This window comes from Rhinopithecus roxellana, chromosome 16 (assembly GCF_007565055.1).
Source record: "Rhinopithecus roxellana isolate Shanxi Qingling chromosome 16, ASM756505v1, whole genome shotgun sequence".
NCBI classification, from domain to species: domain Eukaryota; kingdom Metazoa; phylum Chordata; class Mammalia; order Primates; family Cercopithecidae; genus Rhinopithecus; species Rhinopithecus roxellana.
In genome coordinates this window covers 57,356,566-57,376,699 of record NC_044564.1, presented here as the reverse complement: position 1 = coordinate 57,376,699, position 20,134 = coordinate 57,356,566, and the positions used below count along the sequence as shown (strand labels likewise).

Sequence of the window (20,134 nt, the reverse complement as noted above, 5' to 3'; positions counted from 1 at the left end):
GGGATACGTGACAGGGGTTTCATGCACTGGTAGTCAGAGAGAAACAGAACAGGGCAGGGAGTTTCACAATGTCCTTCTATACAATGTCAGGAACATTGGTTTCTAAGTCATGGGTTGATTTTTAACTACTGGGTTTAGGTCAGGCAGATCCAGGTCTGGTTCCAGGCTTGGTGCCAGGCTGCCTGTCTTTGGTTTTACTTCATTGTTTTTTTCTTAAAACAGGTAGTGAGTGTAAAACAATATAAAACAATATGAGAGGTTCTCTCTCTTTCCTCATTCCCCCCTTTTGAGACTCACACTCTTTATTAGTGGGAGTTCTCTTATTTTTGCTATGTATGTCTTTTTGTGCAATAGATTGATAGTGATTCATGTAGTACACTTGTGCTGAAGCATTTAGATGAACTAAGGTAGTGATGAAGCTCTTTTATCATTTGAAAAAGTACAGGTAGCAAACAAGGGAGCAGTAAGCAGGTTCTTATTACTATTATAACTTTTATTATAAGAGTTTTAAATCCTCCTAGCACTGGGAACTAATTTTTAAATATGGCTTCAGGGTCTGAGGGGTTTGTGATTACCAATTCTAAAGGGTTGCAGCTCCCACTCATGCAGGAGGGGCTGACTTTTCCTTTTTGGAGCCAAACAGGATCTTTTTTATTTATTTGTTTATTTTTAAGTAGCCCAAATGACACAAGACCAGTATTGACACATTTCACATAAATTTGATTCTTGACAGATATACTTACTTTTTGCTGTGTAACTTTTTTCTTAATCTAGAGAACCACATCCCATCCCATGCTGCTTAGTATTAATAGCAACACAGATGTCAAATTTTAAGGTTACATTTTTTGGGACCCCTCTTTCTTCTGTTTTAGCTATTACTTTACTGTGTCACTTAGAAAAGGACCAGTCCTTAATTTTATTTTAAAAACTGTGATCATGGGAGGCTTAAAATGGGTCATAACACACATCAGGCTGGTTATTTCCTGGGCTGCATACCTTGGATAGAATAGCATTATACAAACAAGTTTCTTTTAGAGTCCTGGTACACTTATAATAACCATAAAATAATAGGACTGTAGCAGGGCCGGGCGCGGTGGCTCAAGCCTGTAATCCCAGCACTTTGGGAGGCCGAGACGGGCGGATCACGAGGTCAGGAGATCGAGACCATCCTGGCTAATACGGTGAAACCCTGTCTCTACTTAAAAATACAAAAAACTAGCTGGGCGACGAGCCGGGCGCCTGTAGTCCCAGCTACTCGGGAGGCTGAGGCAGGAGAATGGCGTAAACCCGGGAGGCAGAGCTTGCAGTGAGCTGAGATCCAGCCACTGCACTCCAGCCTGGGTGGCAGAGCAAGACTCCATCTCAATAATAATAATAATAATAATAATAATAGGACTGTAGCAATCTTTTGTCCTACCTCAGTGACTTGATGTATATACTGGGAACAGCCCTCAGTCTGAGGAAGGTCAGTTGAAGTCCTTACTGTACAAGTCCAAATTTTAAGGAAAATGAGTCCCACGATGAGTTTCCTCATGCTTTGGCCATGCATGGACCAGTCAGCTTCTGGGTGTGACTGGAGCAGGGCTTGTCGTCTTTTTCAGAATCACTTTACAGGGGTTAGCGAAGCTGCTGACATCCACGTACAGCTCCCTGTCTACAGATGTTTAAGGATGGTCTCGGAGGTTAGGCCCACTAGAATAAACTGAGTCCAATACTTTTACACAGTTATGTTTAATTAGGCTCTTTGATACCAGGAGCAAGGTGGTGGGTTTGGGGTGTTGTAAACTTTAATGGTTATGCGGGGATTTTTTACAGAGCAAGCTTTGGTACCTAGTTAGTCTAGCATTTGTTAGCTAATGGCGTCCTTTGGTATTTATTAAAATCACCACAGCATGGGGGGACTTTATGCTTAGGTATTGCCTAAGAGTTAGCTTATCTGCTTCTTGTGCTAACAGGGCCGTTGCTACTAGGGCCCTTGGACATGGGGGCCAGCCTTTGGAAACCCCGTCTAGTTGTTTAGAGAGATGGGCCACTGGCCTTGGCCAGGGCCCTACAGTCTGGGTTAAAACTCCAACTGCCATTTTTTTTTTTTTTTTTTGACATATAGAGTGTAAAGAGTTTTGTCAGGTCAGGGAGCCTCAGGGCTGGGGCCGACATGAGTTTTTCTTTTTAACTCGTGAAAAGCTTGTTGCTGTTGGTTGTAATAGATGTAGTTTAATCTATATTTTTATTGACTATCATTTACCAAAATATTGATTTAAATCCTGTAACTGTTTGATTTCAAGTTTTAACTTGATATGGCATTTCTTGTGGTTAATTTCAAGGTTAAATTGATCTGGTATTTCTCCAATTGCATCTAAATGGATGTGAGAGTTGAAAGATCTATAAAGGGCTTCTCTCACTTTATGATGTCTTATTATTATTATTATTATTTCTAGTTGATGAAATGCTAGTGTGAAAGGGATAGGCAAATGGACTAAAGCACAAGTGCCACTCTAGTTATTTGGCAGAGTGCCCAGTAAAGATCCACCACAATACCACTACACATCTGCTCAGGGATGAACAAGGGCTGACTGATTGATAAGCTCTTGAAAATTCTTAAGCTCACTGCATCCCTTCAGGTCTCCAAGGAATACTAAGTCTCCTCCTTGCCATGAGAGACACAAAGTGAACTTAGTGTTGGGAGATGGAAGCTGGATGGCCCTTGGGGGCTGACCCGCAGGGACTTTGGGATATAGCAGAGAGAGGTTGGCATGACTTATTACTCTAGGCTGTAGAATCCTGGAAAAGAGCTACCATGCAGCCTATGCCTGGTTGACTGGAGGACCACCTTAGTGGAAGGGGGACAATCAGGGCCTCTGGCCTGCCATGTGCACAAGCATAACAATTGCTTTTGTTTAACATGCAGATGGAATATTTGATCCGTTTCAACCAGGCATTTGCATCTTGGTATGCTGTCTTAATTGCCAAAGTTTGTTTTAAGTCTTTAACTTCTATGATCTTCTAGTAAAATGAATGTTTTCTTTAGCACCTATTTTTATTAGTTTTTAGACCAAAAAAAAGGTAAACACCATTTTATATTTAATAATGTTTTGTATGATTTTTATACCAGATAAGCTAAATTTTACCTTTATATTAGTGTGTTATTAATTTTAATAAAACCTTGTAGACATATTTATCCAATTTTTCATGTTTGACCATAAGGTAAGATTTTATATACTCTTTTTAACCTTTTATAATTTTTGTTAAAGAGCAGGCTGATGTTTTAAGAAAAACCTGTTGCATTTTTACTTTAATGTCCAGTTCACAGAAAAACTGGATGATACCTTTTTAACTTTAGCTAATATGTTTACACACAGAATTTTCTTTACAATTAACGTTTTAAAACTTGCTTAAATGTTTAAAACAGTATAATTTTTTTCACCTTTTAATGTTGGTAAAAATCCACATTTTTATGCCTCCTTATAATCTTTTTTTTTTTTTTTTTTTTTTTTTGAGACGGAGTCTCGCTCTGCCGCCCAGGCTGGAGTGCAGTGGCCGGATCTCAGCTCACTGCAAGCTCCGCCTCCTGGGTTTACGCCATTCTCCTGCCTCAGCCTCCCGAGTAGCTGGGACTACAGGCGCCCGCCACCTCGCCCGGCTAGTTTTTTGTATTTTTTTTAGTAGAGACGGGGTTTCACCATGTTAGCCAGGATGGTCTCGATCTCCTGACCTCGTGATCCGCCCGTCTCGGCCTCCCAAAGTGCTGGGATTACAGGCTTGAGCCACCGCGCCCGGCCTATAATCTTTTTACCAAAGGTATATTTTACTTTGTTATACACCTTGCACATCAACTGTTTCTTCAGTAGTACTCAGGAGGCCTTATTACTTTTAAATTACACAACATTTTTTGCATAAAAAATTTTTTTATAACTTTTTTCTTTTACGACTTTCGCAGACAATTTTTTTCTGACATGTCTCAACTTTCTGACTTTTTACAAACTTCTTTTTTTAAATAACCAGTTAATTTATTTCACGACAAGAATTTACCATATAACATTCTTTTTACATACATTCTGCTTCCTCCACCCTTTTTTTCCTTTTTAAAAAATTTTCAACATAGTTCTTAGTGAGGTGGGCTTATTTTGCACCTGACCCATGTTTTCTCAAGACAAAATACCACACTCATACCACACACACTCACCACAAAACAAAGAATGGGTAGCCGGGCGCGGTGGCTCAAGCCTGTAATCCCAGCACTTTGGGAGGCTGAGACGGGCGGATCACGAGGTCAGGAGATCGAGACCATCCTGGCTAACACGGTGAAAACCCGTCTCTACTAAAAATACAAAAAAAAAAACTAGCCGGGCGAGGTGGCAGGCGCCTGTAGTCCCAGCTACTCCGGAAGCTGAGGCAGGAGAATGGCGTAAACCCGGGAGGCGGAGCTTGCAGTGAGCTGAGATCCGGCCACTGCACTCCAGCCCGGGCCACAGAGCAAGACTCCGTCTCAAAAAAAAAAAAAAAAAAAAAAACAAAGAATGGGTAAAGAGGGCGCACACGCACACTTCTATCGTTTATACACGCACACTTCTATCGTTTATACCAAACCAAAATCAGAATACCACGAAATTCAAAATCCGAGTACCAAGAAATTTAAGCCAAGTCAAAACCAAAACCAAATTATCCGGCAATTTAAGTCATGACAAAACCAGAACAAAAGTGACGATACAGGCACACTGTGGGTGATCAGGCCACGCTTCCACTCAAATGGAGTGGGGCAAGTTCCAAAGAATAGTCTTACCAAGTCAAGTCAAAACCAGAACAAAAGTGCCAATCCAGGCATACCATGGGTGATCAGGCCACGCTTCCACTCAGATGGAGTGGGGCAAGTTCTGAAGACTAGTCTTACCAAGTCAAGCCAAGCCAAAACTAGAACAAAAGTGCCAATCCAGGCACACCGTGGGTGATCAGGCCACACTTCCATTCAAATGGAGTGGGGCAAGTTCCAAAGACTAGTCTTAGCAAGTTTCAGACGTCCGGACTCCAAGTGCCAGTTCCTTCCCAGTGTTCAGCCACTGTGTTAATCCTCCACCGGGGCCTGCTATGTGCTGCTCTGGAGAGGCGATCCACTAGGACAATTGCCTACCCAGGAGTGCTCTTTGGGTTGCGTCACTCAGGCTGGCGGGAGTCTCCCGCAGGGATGCTCCACAGGGCAGACCTAAGCTGCCTAAGGGGCTGCCTCTGCCGTCTGTCAGTTACCTCGCTTCCGGGACAGGGTACCAAGAAATGTAGCAGGATTAGCCGCAGACAAAACCTCTCAGACACCGAGTTGTAGAAGGAAGGGCTTTATTCAGCTGGGAGCATCGGCAAGCTACTGCCTTAAAATCCGAGCTCCCCAAGTGCACAATTTCTGTCCCTTTTAAGGGCTCACAACACTAAAGATTTCACATGAAAGGGTTGTGATTGATTAAGCAATCTAGGGGATACGTGACAGGGGTTTCATGCACTGGTAGTCAGAGAGAAACAGAACAGGGCAGGGAGTTTCACAATGTCCTTCTATACAATGTCAGGAACATTGGTTTCTAAGTCATGGGTTGATTTTTAACTACTGGGTTTAGGTCAGGCAGACCCAGGCCTGGTTCCAGGCTTGGCGCCAGGCTGCCTGTCTTTGGTTTACTTCATTGTTTTTCTCTTAGAACAGGTAGTGAGTGTAAAACAATATAAAACAATATGAGAGGTTCTCTGTCTTTCCTCAAATACACAAAAGATTTGAATAAACACTCCACCAAAGATATACAAATGGGAAATAAGCATATGAAAAGATATGCAACACCATCATTCCTAGGGAAAGGCAAACTAAAATCCTCACTGGAGTGACTAAAATTTAAAAGACCATACTAAGTATTGTCAAGAATGTGGAGCAACTGGCACTGCCATAAACTGCTGTTAGGAATGAAAAATGGTGCAACCACTTTGGGAAGCATTTGGCAGTTTCTTATAAAACTACCTTTAACATATGACCAAGGCATTCCACTCCTAGGTATTTATCAGGAGAAATGCAAACATATTTTCACACAACAACTTGTACTCACACATTCATAGGAGCTTTATTCACATCTTAAAACTGGGAACAACCCAAACATCTATTGATTGATGAATACATAAACAAATTGTAGTATATTCATATGATGAAATAACACTATTCATATGATATATGAATATAAAGGAACAAATATGCACTAATCAGGATGAATTTCGGTGCATTGTGCTGAATGAAAGCACCCAGATACAAAAAACCACATGCTGAATAATTCTATTTATATGAAATTCTAGAAAAAACAAAGCTATAGCAACAGAAATCAGATCAGTGGTTGCCTGGGGCCAGGGGCAGGAAAGGGACCCAAAGGAACTTTCTGAGATCATGAAAATGGTCTATATATGATTATGGTAATGATAACTTCACAGTCAAAATCCATCTTAGTAATTATACACTTGCAATTGGTGAATTTTCTTGCATATAAGTTATACCTCAACAAACCTGAATAAAACAAAAATTCTTTTTAGGTGGTTCTGTGTACTGCCTATTGCATTATTCAATGACATATGAGTCAAGGTCCAATCAGGAAAACAGAAACCACATTATGTACTTCCAGAGGAGATTTAATTTAGGGGATTGGTTACACAGGTGTGAGAGAGCTCAACGATCAAAGAGCAGTGATGCAAAATGTAACTGAAAGATGACAACTTGCAGCACCTGTTACCACCCCTAAAGCTGAGGGAACAAAGTGGAACTGGCACTTTTGAACTCCGTAGAGGGGCTTGCCAGAGCTGTGGGTAAAACTATTGAGGAGGGCTTGACCCCAGGCTACTGCTGGTACCTCTCAGACATGGGATGTGACTGGGTTTTCTGTTTTTTGTTTCTAAGAGTCCTGCAAGAAGCAAGAAACTGCTGCCACCAGGAGGAAGGGCCACTGTTGGAGCAATTCAGTCAAGAACAGGAAAAACAGGAAGGATTAATCCCTTTTCTGTCCCCTTTTTATCCTTCAATCACTAGTGGCTTCTGTTGGTGGAACCTAACAGTGACCCAGCCATGAAAGGAGAAATTTTGTTTCCAGGGCCTAACCTCAGCATCAGAGAATCAATTATAGAAAGTATGGAAGTGGAGCTAAAAGACAACAGGTAAATGACATCTCTGGTTTAATCCTACCTTTAATCATATAAAGATTAATCAGTGATTTTAGGTGACTTTAGCCTAATCCTTCTATTATTAAATTCTCAGTGTTTCATCTAATGGTTTTAACATCCATTGGTTACTGTTACCTAGATAATCTATTATTTCATTAGTGGCCACAACACAGCAATTTTCTGATTTTAATATCCTTTATGCATTTATTAGCAGGAATTCTACAAAGAAGAACATTTCCTCATCAACTATTTGGTATTTTGAAATACAGTTTGTACAGGAAAGGCAGAAAAATCTTGATTATTTCTCTTTATCAAATTTCAGAGTTGGGTCAGGTACAGTGGCCCATACCTGTAATCCTAGCACCTTGGGAGGTTGAGGTGGGAGAATGGCTTGAGCCCCGGAGTTCAAGACAGCGTGATCAACATAGTGAGACCTCATCTCTACTAAAAATAAAAAAAAAAAAATTAAAAACGAATTAGCTGGGTATAGTGGCATATGCCTATAGTTCCAGCTACTGGGGAGGCTGAGGCAGTAGGATCCCTTGAGCCCAGGAAGTCAAGGCTGTAGTGAACCATGTCACTGCACTCCAGCCTGGGTGACAAGTGAGACCCCCATCTCTTAAAAAAAAAAAAAAAAGAGTCAGTGACCTAGCAATCTCCAGAGATGATCAGAGTTAGTGACCTTTTTTCGTATTAGATACTCATCACTTTTGTTTATATATTTGATTTTTTTAATCCATTGCAGGCATTATTCTTTTTTATATTCAGATGGTCCCATCTTTGGTCAGTGGGAGCTTTCATGGTATTTTTTGTTTTCTGGGTTTGTTTTTTGGTTCTGAATTATTCTTTTAAAAAATGTCAACTATGTCCTATTTAATACAGTCCCTCTCATTTGATTCTAAATCTCTCAGATCCTGGAAGATATTTGCAACTTACAGTGAACTTTGTCCACCTGGTAAGCTGCTAATAAACACCTGAATTGTCTGGTATTGAGCCACTTTGTGGGAACATTCTTGAGATGGTCTCTCACCAGTGCAAACAAAGCCAATTTTAATTACAAACTATAATACAGTTGTTCAACTCTAACCAAATCTGCAAGTCCAGTCTTGAATATTGGGTATTATATGTGTTCTTTAGGAGGGGGAAAATAACAATGCAAAAACAACTATGTAATCTAAAAAGGAAGCAACTTAAGATTTTGAATCAGTTTATGTTTCTCTGAAGTACAAGATCATAAGTAATTTTCCTAAGTGCATGCGGTTTAGCTCCTACTGCTGAGATGATGACCATCACTATAGAACTTGAGAGCAACTAGAGAACAAAATATAGACCCTGGGACTCACCAAAGTCTCTTTTCCCTCCGGAAGAGTTACTAGTCTTTTGATCTGCATTAACATTGTTCTTTCTTTATACATAGGTACATAAATAGGTAAATAGCAGCATCTCCAACCAGATACCCAGGCCAGAACTTGGGGAGATTTCCTAGGCTTCACCTGGTCCATTGAGTGCTCTCAGTTCTACTCCTTAAAATCTTTTCAATCCATGCCCTCTTTTCTTTCCCTCTACCACTGCTATGGTTTAAACTTCCAGCTTATCTGAACTAGGTTATTGGCCTCATAAATGCCTCCAGTCTTCACACTCGAGTTTTTATTTTTACACTCCTGTGAAAGTTATATTTCTAAAACTAGATCATTTCATAGCCTTTGATTAAAATCAGCTCCTTATCCTTGGAAAAAATTCCAGTTTCTTCATATGGAATATGATGCCCTTCCTGATCTGGCCTTTATTTAACTTTCTGTCTTCCTCCTTCCAGCTTCCTGTGTTATCCCCAGACCCCCTCAAATCCCATGCTCACTGCTGCAGCATTACTGAGACACTGGCAGGACTCTCATCACAGTACACCTGAAGGCCTCTCTGTGTCTGAAAAAGCTGTACCCTTTACTTAAAACAACTTTCTCTCTTTTCAAACAGTTAATGAGGACTCATCCTTCAAAAGTCAACTCTGATACCTCCTCTGGGAAGCCTTAATTGGTCAATCCATACCCAGAGTAAATTAGCTGCCTCGATAACCCCATATGGCTCCATGGCAGGCTTATCATTACTACAGTGATCACTACACTATGTCACATTTGCTATCTCTGTTTACTATGAGATTCACATATCTTCACAAATTTAATCTTTAATGCCAGCACTCAGCACCATGCTTGCTCAGAGAATAATTGAATAATTGCATAATCTTTTTTTTACTTTCTTTTGAGACGGAATCTCTCCCCGTCACCAGGCTGGAGTACAGTGGCATGATCTCAGCTCACCGCATCCTCTGCCTCCCGGGTTCAAGCAATTCTCTTGCCTCAGCTTCCCAAGTAGCTGGGACTATAGGCACGTGCCACCACACCCAGCTAATTTTTGTATTTTTAGTAGAGACGGGGTTTCACCATGTTGGCCAAGATGGTCTCAATCTCCTGACCTCGTGATCTGCCTGCCTTGGCCTCCCAAAGTGCTGGGATTACAGGCGTCAGCCAGTGTGCCCGGCTGAATAATTGCATAATCTTAACCCAGAATTTTTCTTTTTTTTTTTTTTTTTTTTTTTTTTGAGACGGAGTCTCGCTCTGTCACCCAGGCTGGAGTGCTGTGGCCGGATCTCAGCTCACTGCAAGCTCCGCCTCCCGGGTTCACGCCATTCTCCTGTCTCAGCCTCCCGGGTAGCTGGGACTACAGGCGCCGCCACGTCGCCCGGCTAGTTTTTTGTAGTTTTTAGTAGAGACGGGGTTTCACCGTGTTAGCCAGGATGGTCTCGATCTCCTGACCTCATGATCCGCCCGTCTCGGCCTCCCAAAGTGCTGGGATTACAGGCTTGAGCCACCGCGCCCGGCCTTAACCCAGAATTTTTCAAACATTTTTTTCTTTTTCTTTTTTTTTTGAGACGGAGTCTCCCTCTGTCGCCCAGGCTGGAATGCAGTGGTGCAATCTTGGCTCACTGCAACCTCTGCCTCCTGGGTTCAAGCAATTTTCCTGCCTCAGCCTCCCCGCATAGCTGGGAGGGTTGCGCATCACAACGTCCAGCTAATTTTTTTTTGTATTTTTAGTAGAGACGAGGTTTCACCATGTTGGCCAGGCTGGTCTCGAACTCTTGACCTCAGGTGATCCACCCAACTTAGCCTCCCAAAGTGCTGGAATTACAGGCGTGAGCCACCGCGCCAGTCCCAAACATTTTTTTCAAAGATGTTGTACCAATTTACCTATACTCTCAACAAAAATATAACCGAGTTTCCTGTTGTTCCACATCCTCAGCAACCCTCAGCTTTGTCCAACTTTTAAACTTAAAGCATTGTGGTAGGTCTGTGGTGGTGTATCACTGTGGTTTTTTTCAATGTCTTTCATATGCTAATGGATGTAGTGTTAAGAAAAAAACTTTTTTTCACACACTTATTAACATTTCCTGAAATGGCAAATGCAAAGGCCCTCCAGTTCAACTTTTTGAAGGAACAATAAGAAAACCAATGAAGGAACAGTAAGAAAACTGATGAATGGGCCAGGTGTGATGGCTCATGCCTGTAATCCTAGCACTTCAGGAGGGTGAAGCAGGTGGATCATTTGAGGTCAGGAGTTTGACACCAGCCTGGCCAACATGGTGAAACCCTGTCTCTATGAAAAATATAAAAATTAGCTGGGCGTTGTGGTGCATGCCTGTAATCCCAACTACTTGGGAGGCTGAGGCAGGAGAATTTCTTGAACCCGGAGGCAGAGTTGCAATGAGCTGAGATCGCGCCACTGCCCTCCAGCCTAGGTGACAGAGCGAGACTCCATCTAAAAAAAAAGAAAGAAAGAAAACCAATGAATGCACAACTGTAGTCATAATCTTAGAGCCAGAATTGATCTCATTAGTGATTCTGAAATGTTGGTATTTATATAAAAACCCTATGTGCTGGTTGAAATTGTACATTCTTAGGCCTCAGTCCCCCCAAAATTCTAGGTTTAATAGGAGCTTGGGCCCTAACTTCTATATTTTAAAATAAGTATCCCAAGCAATTCTAATGCAGTTGGTTTTCAGTCTACAGATGAGAAATGTTATTTTAGAGAATAGCTCTGTTTCATATTACAATGTAATTTTTTTTTTCCTTTTTTTTTGAGATGCCATCTTGCTGTGTCTCCAGGCTGGAGTGCAGTGATGCAATCTCAGCTCACTGCAACCTCTGCCACCCAGGTTCAAGCAATTCTCCTGCCTCAGCCTCCTGGCTGGGACTACATGCACACGCCACCACACCCAGCTAATTTTTGTACTTTTAGGAGAGACGGGATTTTACCACGTTGGCCAGAATGGCCTCGATCTCTTGACCTTGTGATCTGCCTGCCTCGACCTCCCAAAGTGCTGGGATTACAGGCGTGAGCCACCATGCCCGGCCTACAATGTAATTTATGAGACTACTTACTTTGTCTATCATCTGGTTAATATAAAATTATGATTTTCTAATTTTTATGGGTATATGTGGCAGCACTTTACAAAAATAAAATTAAGACTACTTGGAAAAGTTTAAAACAGACTTTGAAGTAAGTGAAGCCTCTGATCATGCTGCAAAACCAAGAGTAGTTAATGGGGAAGCAATATGGTGAAAAGGGCATCAGTGTCACTTTCAGAAGAGGTAGAATTGAGACTCAGGTGTGTTATCCTAAGCAAATCCTGTAACTTCCCTTAGTTTCCACTTCTCACCTAAATTTAGTATTATACCTATCCTAGGAATCTCTCAATTCTGTATAAGGGTCAAAATGAGTGTGGTAAGTGCTAATACAAAAGTAAGACCTAATCATTGTTATAGGAATAAAATTTGTTTTTGATTGACACACCTGCCTGAATTAAACAAACAAATTAGTCAGACACAGTGACTCACACCTGTAATTCCAGCACTGTGGGAGGCCAATGTGGGTGGATCACGAGGTCAAGAGATCGAGACCATCCTGGCCAAACATAGTGAAACCTCATCTCTACTAAAATACAAAAATTAGCTGGATGTGGTGGCATGCGCCCGTAGTCCCAGCTACTCAGGAGGCTGAAGCAGGAGAATTGCTTAACCCAGGAGGTGAAGGTTGCAGTGAGTCGAGATTGCACCACTGCACTCTAGCCTGGTAACAGAGCGAGACTCCATCTCAAAAAAAAAAAAAAAAGAAAGAAACAAATTTAGTTTCATCAACATTTGTTTCTTGGAATAACCTCAGCAGCTTCCCACTAATGGGTAGTTAGGATTCTAGTAACTGTATCCCTTCATATTTCAGTTTAGACAAGATGCAGGGAAAATCTTGAGTAACTTGTCCTAGGATACAAAATTAATTTGGCGACAAGGTCAGGATGCAAGTCTGTCTTCTGATTATTAGTTCAGATCACTTTCTACCATACTTTACTCAGTTGTCTTTCCCATTCTTTATTATAACCTGCAGGTCAGGTGATTCTGACACACACCAAATTTTGAGCTACCACTCTACTGCATTAGATGTGGTAGTGGGGAAGTAATTATTTTTTTTATTATCACACTTATTATTTTATAAACAGCTTTATTGTAGTATTATTTATATGCCATACAATTCACCAATTTAAATTGTACAACTCAATGGTTTTTAGTATAATCACAGAATTGTGCAACCATCACAATTAATTTTAGAACATTTCTTCACTCAGAAACAGCCTATTTGATAGTAGTCATTCTCCATCCTCCTCCCCCCAGCCTCTGGCAACCACTAATTTCTGTTATACAGATTTGCCTGTTTGGTACCTTTCATATGAATGGAATCATACAATATGTGGTCACGACTGGCTTCTTTCACTTGGCATGTTTTCAAGATACATTTATTGTTTTAAAATTATCAAAGTAACAATAAGTTTAGAAATAAAAAAGAAAAAAATCACTCATAATCTGACCGGAAGCAGTGACTCACACCTGTATTCCCAGTACTTTAGGAGGCCGAGGCGGGCGAATCACCTGAGCCCAGAAGTTCGAGACCAGCCTGGGCAACATGGCAAAACCCTGTCTCTATAAAAAACACAACAATTAGCCAGGCGTGGTGGCTCGCGCCTGTGGTCCCAGCTACTGCGGGGAACTGAGGCGGGGAGGATCCCTTGAGCCCAGGATGTTGGGGCTACAGTGAGCAGGGATCGCGCCGCTGCACTCCAGCCTAGGTGACAGAGCGAGACCTTCTATCAAAAAAAAAAAATATCAGTCATAATCCCATTCTAATCAATGCTTTTCTTCTCTCCTCTGCAAGTGCACGTTTATCTTATTGAAAAACAAATGGAGGATGCCATTGGCCTCCACACGGCTCTCACCTCTCTCCAAAACCTAGCTCGCTGCCTGCCAGAGCGCAGCGAAAGCTTCTGGGCAGAGGAGGGAGAAACACCCCGCCCATCCCCGCCGGCGCCTCGCCTACGTCACTGCTTCGAGCCGCAGACCCCCTCCCTCTTTCCCGGTCGCGGTAGCTTTGACAGAGCGCAATGGCGGCGACCGCGTCTGCAGGGGTGCCGGCAACCGTGTCAGAAAAGCAAGAGTTTTATCAGCTTCTGAAGAACCTGATCAATCCAAGCTGTATGGTGCGGAGGCAAGCAGAGGAAATCTATGAAAATATCCCAGGTCTGTGTAAGACTACCTTCCTCTTAGATGCCGTCAGAAATAGAAGAGCAGGTTATGAGGTGAGACAAATGGCTGCCGCACTGCTACGACGGCTTTTGTCCTCTGGGTTTGAGGAGGTTTATCCAAATCTGTCTGCTGATGTTCAGAGGGATGTCAAGATTGAACTGATTCTGGCTGTTAAGTTAGAAACACATGCTAGCATGAGGAAAAAACTTTGTGATATTTTTGCAGTGCTGGCCAGGAATTTGATAGATGAGGATGGTACTAACCACTGGCCGGAAGGTCTGAAGTTTCTTATTGATTCAATCTACTCTAAAAATGTGGTTTTATGGGAAGTTGCACTTCACGTTTTCTGGCACTTTCCTGGGATTTTTGGGACCCAAGAGCGGCATGATTTGGATATCATCAAACGGTTGTTGGACCAGTGTATTCAAGATCAAGAACATCCAGCAATCAGGACATTATCCGCTAGAGCTGCAGCTGCATTTGTACTTGCTAATGAGAATAATATTGCTCTTTTCAAAGACTTTGCAGACTTGCTTCCTGGAATCTTACAGGCTGTGAATGACTCATGCTACCAGGATGATGATTCAGTGCTAGAATCCCTTGTCGAGATTGCAGATACCGTACCTAAGTACTTGGGTCCTTATTTAGAAGATACTCTACAGTTGAGTTTGAAGTTATGTGGAGACTCTAGGCTTAGTAATCTGCAGCGCCAGCTGGCCCTCGAAGTTATAGTGACCTTGTCTGAAACTGCCACTCCGATGTTGAAAAAACATACAAATATTATTGCACAGGCAGTTCCTCATATATTAGCAATGATGGTTGATCTACAAGATGATGAGGACTGGGTAAATGCTGATGAAATGGAAGAAGATGATTTTGACAGCAATGCAGTTGCTGCGGAGAGTGCACTAGACAGACTGGCTTGTGGGCTTGGTGGAAAAGTTGTTTTACCAATGACCAAGGAGCATATCATGCAGATGCTTCAGAGCCCTGACTGGAAGTATCGACATGCTGGATTAATGGCCTTATCTGCCATTGGAGAAGGATGCCATCAACAAATGGAATCAATTCTAGATGAAACAGTTAACTCCGTTTTGCTTTTTCTTCAGGATCCTCATCCAAGGGTGAGGGCTGCAGCCTGTACTACACTCGGACAGATGGCTACAGATTTTGCACCTAATTTCCAAAAGAAATTTCATGAAACAGTGATTGCAGCTCTGTTACGTACCATGGAAAATCAAGGTAATCAGCGTGTGCAATCACATGCAGCTTCTGCTCTTATTATTTTTATTGAAGACTGCCCCAAATCATTGCTAGTTCTATATTTGGATAGTATGGTGAAAAATCTACATTCCATCTTGGTGATTAAACTTCAAGAGTTGATTCGGAATGGAACTAAGTTGGCTTTGGAACAACTTGTGACAACCATTGCATCAGTTGCAGATACAATAGAAGAAAAATTTGTCCCATATTATGATATATTCATGCCCTCACTAAAGCACATCGTTGAGCTTGCTGTTCAGAAGGAACTTAAGCTTCTGAGAGGAAAAACTATTGAGTGCATTAGCCATATTGGTCTTGCCGTTGGGAAGGAAAAATTTATGCAAGATGCATCAAATGTGATGCAGCTGTTGTTGAAGACACAATCAGACTTAAATAATATGGAAGATGATGACCCTCAGACCTCTTACATGGTTTCAGCATGGGCTAGAATGTGTAAAATTCTTGGAAAAGATTTTCAACAGTACCTTCCACTAGTTATCGAGCCTCTTATTAAGACTGCTTCAGCTAAACCTGATGTTGCTCTCTTAGACACACAGGATGTGGAGAATATGAGTGATGATGATGGCTGGCAATTTGTAAATCTTGGAGACCAGCAGAGTTTTGGAATTAAAACTTCAGGACTTGAAGCAAAAGCAACTGCTTGCCAAATGTTGGTTTACTATGCTAAGGAGTTAAGGGAAGGGTTTGTGGAATATACAGAACAAGTTGTGAAGCTGATGGTTCCTTTACTGAAATTTTATTTCCATGACAATGTTCGAGTGGCAGCAGCAGAGTCCATGCCTTTTCTCCTGGAATGTGCAAGAATTCGTGGCCCAGAGTATCTTGCACAGATGTGGCAATTCATATGTGACCCCTTAATCAAGGCTATTGGTACTGAACCGGATACAGATGTGCTCTCGGAAATAATGAATTCTTTTGCAAAGTCCATTGAAGTTATGGGAGATGGTTGCCTTAATGATGAACACTTGGAAGAACTGGGAGGAATACTGAAAGCAAAACTTGAAGGGCACTTTAAAAACCAAGAATTGAGACAGGTTAAAAGACAGGAAGAAAACTATGATCAACAGGTTGAGATGTCTCTGCAAGATGAGGATGAATGTGATGTTTATATTCTGACCAAAGTATCAGATATTTTGCACTCATTATTTAGTACTTATAGGGAAAAGATTTTACCATGGTTTGAACAACTACTTCCATTAATTGTAAATCTAATTTGTTCAAGTAGACCATGGCCAGACAGACAGTGGGGATTGTGCATATTTGATGACATCATAGAGCACTGCAGTCCAACTTCATTTAAATATGTAGAATATTTTCGGTGGCCAATGCTACTAAATATGCGAGATAACAACCCTGAAGTCAGGCAAGCTGCTGCTTATGGCCTGGGTGTCATGGCACAGTTTGGTGGAGATGATTATCGTTCTTTATGTTCAGAAGCTGTTCCACTGCTGGTAAAAGTTATTAAGTGTGCAAATTCCAAAACCAAAAAAAATGTCATTGCTACAGAGAACTGTATCTCAGCAATAGGGAAGATTTTGAAGTTTAAGCCTAACTGTGTAAATGTAGATGAAGTTCTTCCACACTGGTTATCATGGCTTCCACTGCATGAAGATAAAGAGGAAGCTATTCAGACTTTGAGTTTTCTCTGTGACCTAATTGAAAGTAACCACCCAGTTGTAATTGGCCCAAATAATTCCAATCTTCCCAAAATAATCAGTATAATTGCAGAAGGAAAAATTAATGAGACTATTAACTATGAAGATCCTTGTGCCAAACGTCTAGCTAATGTCGTGCGTCAGGTACAGACTTCTGAAGATTTATGGTTGGAATGTGTATCGCAACTTGACGATGAACAGCAGGAAGCCTTAGAGGAGTTGCTAAATTTTGCTTGAAGCACTTTAATATAACTTGAATATTATCTACCATAAAAGTAACTACAAATAAGTGTTGTGAATAGATTTTATTATAAATCAGAGAACTGTTTTCTCCCTGCTAAGCAGTTTATAGTTCTTCCCCATGTTTCTCTAGAATTAGTCAGTGTTAGTCCTCTGTTTATCTTGCATGTTTTATCTTCCAAACACAGACCTTGGTGATAATCTGTGCTTCAAACTGTCTTACAAAGTTTGTCACTTTTCCCCTAGTTGATGTAAAGTATATAAATTGTTGCTATTTGATTGAACTGTTATTGATGCTAGCCAAGCAGTATACTTGATGTGAAGATGTCATGCTATCACAATATGCTAAGAGCTCACGAAAATAAGATAGAATTTCCAGGATAAACATCTTTGGAATTGTGAATGAAGGATATAGTGGCAGGCTTGTCCCTCTTTGATTAATATTCTTGGTATTTGTGGTGATGGGAAGATGCTGGTACTAGGAGAGCTTTGAGATATTGCAGTGGATATGGGATGTATATGAACTTTTTCATAATATACTCCTGGGAACTGGGTGGGACATACCCATATTGTAGTTCCCAGCGTGTCTGGTTGAGAGTTAGAGAACTTTTAAATTTCTTTAGCCAGACAGGTCTCTATTTTTTTAAGTTATCCAGGACTCTAAGAACCATAGTTACTGGCAAGGGAGTCCTGATACATCTAATATTGGTAGCATGTAACAGTGTTTGACAAAGAGTAAGTAAGCAATATTCTTGGGAGTCAGTGTTGTGTGTTTCAGCAGAGTATTATTTTGTATATGTATGACATTTTCCCCCAGCAAAGCATCTCAACAAGAGAAAAATCTGTAGTTATAGGGCTTAAATTGATTTCTATTTCAAAGAATTTCCTAATAGATTCTAGAGTAGCACTGAAGAGTATTCTATTGTAAAAGTGAGAGGAAAGCAAATTTAATTTTCTTTGAATATGAAAAAGAAAGCAACTTTGAGAGTAGTCATTTAGCAGTAGATGTGCATTATTATGAGAAAACAGTTCCATAAATCTGAGGTTAATTATATTAACTGGAATGTCGGTCTTTAATGTCGAGCTTATGGTAGGGTAGAAAATAGCTTTCTACTCAGCTAATCATTAATCATTGATCCAAAACTTAAATAAATCTATAATTTCCTGGGGCTATTATGAGTACTGTGTATGTATTTAGCAAATATTTAAGATCTAGTAAGTGCTCAATAAAAAGTAGCTGTTATTGCTGTTGTTGTTTGTACCTCTATTGTGTTCTTTTATAGTTTGGAACTCCTTTTACTTCAGAATTTTCCCAATCCATTCCCTGCTCATTCATATTGGCAGGCTATTTAGGCTAAAAGGAAAATTAAGGACATGTATAGTATGATCACACTTTTTAGTATATTTAAGATAAATAAAGTATAGATGAATGAATAGAAAAATCCCACCCCAGCCGGGCACGGTGGCTCAAGCCTGTAATCCCAGCACTTTGGGAGGCCGAGACGGGTGGATCACGAGGTCAGGAGATCAAGACCATCCTGGCTAACATGGTGAAACCCCGTCTCTACTAAAAAATACAAAAAACTAGCTGGGCGAGGTGGTGGGCGCCTGTAGTCCCAGCTACTCGGGAGGCTGAGGCAGGAGAATGGCGTAAACCTGGGAGGCGGAGCTTGCAGTGAGCTGAGATCCGGCCACTGCACTCCAGCCTGGGCGACAGAGCGAGACTCCGTCTCAAAAAAAAAAAAAAAAGAAAAAAAAAAGAAAAATCCCACCCCAAAGTACTAATAGAGATTTTCTCTAGGTAGTAGGATTAAGTAGCAATTTTTCTTCTCAGTTACCTATATTTTCTAATTTACGTACATACCTACAACCAACATATTTCTTGTTTTGTTTGTTTTGAGATGGAATTTCGCTCTTGTTGCCCAAGCTGGAGTGCAATGGTGCAATCTCAGCTCACTGCAACCTTCACTTCCCAGGTTCGAACGATTCTCCTGCCTCAGCCTCTTGAGTAGTGGGGATTACAGGTGCCCACCACCACTCCCAGCTAATTTTTTGTACTCTTAGTAGAAACGGGGTTTCATCATGTTAGCCAGGCTGGTCTCGAACTCCTGACCTCAGGTGATCTGCCCGCCTCAGTCTCCCAAAGTGCTGGGATTACAGGCATGAGCCACCGCGCCTAGCCCATATTTCTTGCGTAACAAAGTTTCTTTTTTAAGACCAAAGACCCCATCCTACTTTCATTTACAGTTAAGTTGCTATCATCTTGACCTCTTAATAACCTAGAGTTGAGTTTCCTTCTATTCACCCACACTTTTCTCTTTTATATAATCTTAAGAAACCCTTTGTCAACATTTCTAGCAATTCCCTATACTTTTATGTATGAGGAATTAGAAATTCTGCCAGATGACTTGGAATTAGGCACCTGGAGTTTTTGAAGTATGACAGACCTAGATTTTAATTTTGGTTAACTTTCTTAAACTAAGAGGCAGTTTCCTCATCTGAAAAATAAGCCTAATACCTAGCTGATAGGATTGTTGTGAGAATTAAAGGAGATAATGAATATAAAGTGCTTAGTAGCACAGGGTTCAATAAATATAAGCTAATATTGTCCAAGAGTCATGAAATAGGGCTGATGACTAAAGAGGAATAGAGGATGTTTGCTTGGGTATGTTGGGCTTCAGATTCCTGGGCTTTGTCAAAAGAAAGGAGGAATGTCTAGTCAGACACACTTTCTGGTTGCCAGGTGCTGAAGTAAGATTGATCCCTGCATTTTTTTTCTGTAAGCTGAAGTTCTTTTGTGGACTCTGAGGGAAGAGAACCCTGTAAGTGCATTATATATTACAAATGTCTGATGAGAGGAGACCTCGAGTACTAGATAAAAGGTCTGTGTGGAGGACAGTGTCAATACCTTAACTAAAAGAGTGTTCTCGCTTCACTATTTTACCTAAGAGTGATACTTAACTTACTGGACAAAAAACAGCTTTGAGGTTAAACAAATTTTTATCTTTTTATCACTGCTTTAAAATTCACATTAATGAGAAGTAAACAATTGCAAGGGTCAGAGTATCCCATTTAGTTATACACATTTTACTTTTAAAATGCATGATTTCTGTAATTTTGTTTTTGTGTTTAGGTAATTCCAGGTTTCAAACGAGGGTTCTGTGTACCTAG

General features: G+C 41.0%; 1 protein-coding gene across 2 annotated transcripts; it reads left to right on the top strand.

Moving 5' to 3' along the window:
- Positions 1-13,602: 13,602 nt before the first annotated feature.
- On the top strand, positions 13,603-18,230 carry RANBP6 (RAN binding protein 6). Of its 2 annotated transcripts, XM_010365098.2 has the most exons (2): positions 13,623-13,778; positions 14,894-18,230. In XM_010365098.2, the coding sequence occupies exons 1-2, from the start codon at positions 13,764-13,766 to the stop codon at positions 16,958-16,960; spliced, it is 2,082 nt and encodes a 693-aa protein (XP_010363400.1). In that variant the 5' UTR covers positions 13,623-13,763; the 3' UTR covers positions 16,961-18,230. The 2 variants fall into 2 exon arrangements, with proteins under 2 accessions (XP_010363399.2, XP_010363400.1); XM_010365097.2 differs by having other exon boundaries at positions 13,603-18,224.
- The last annotated feature ends 1,904 nt before the right edge of the window (positions 18,231-20,134 follow it).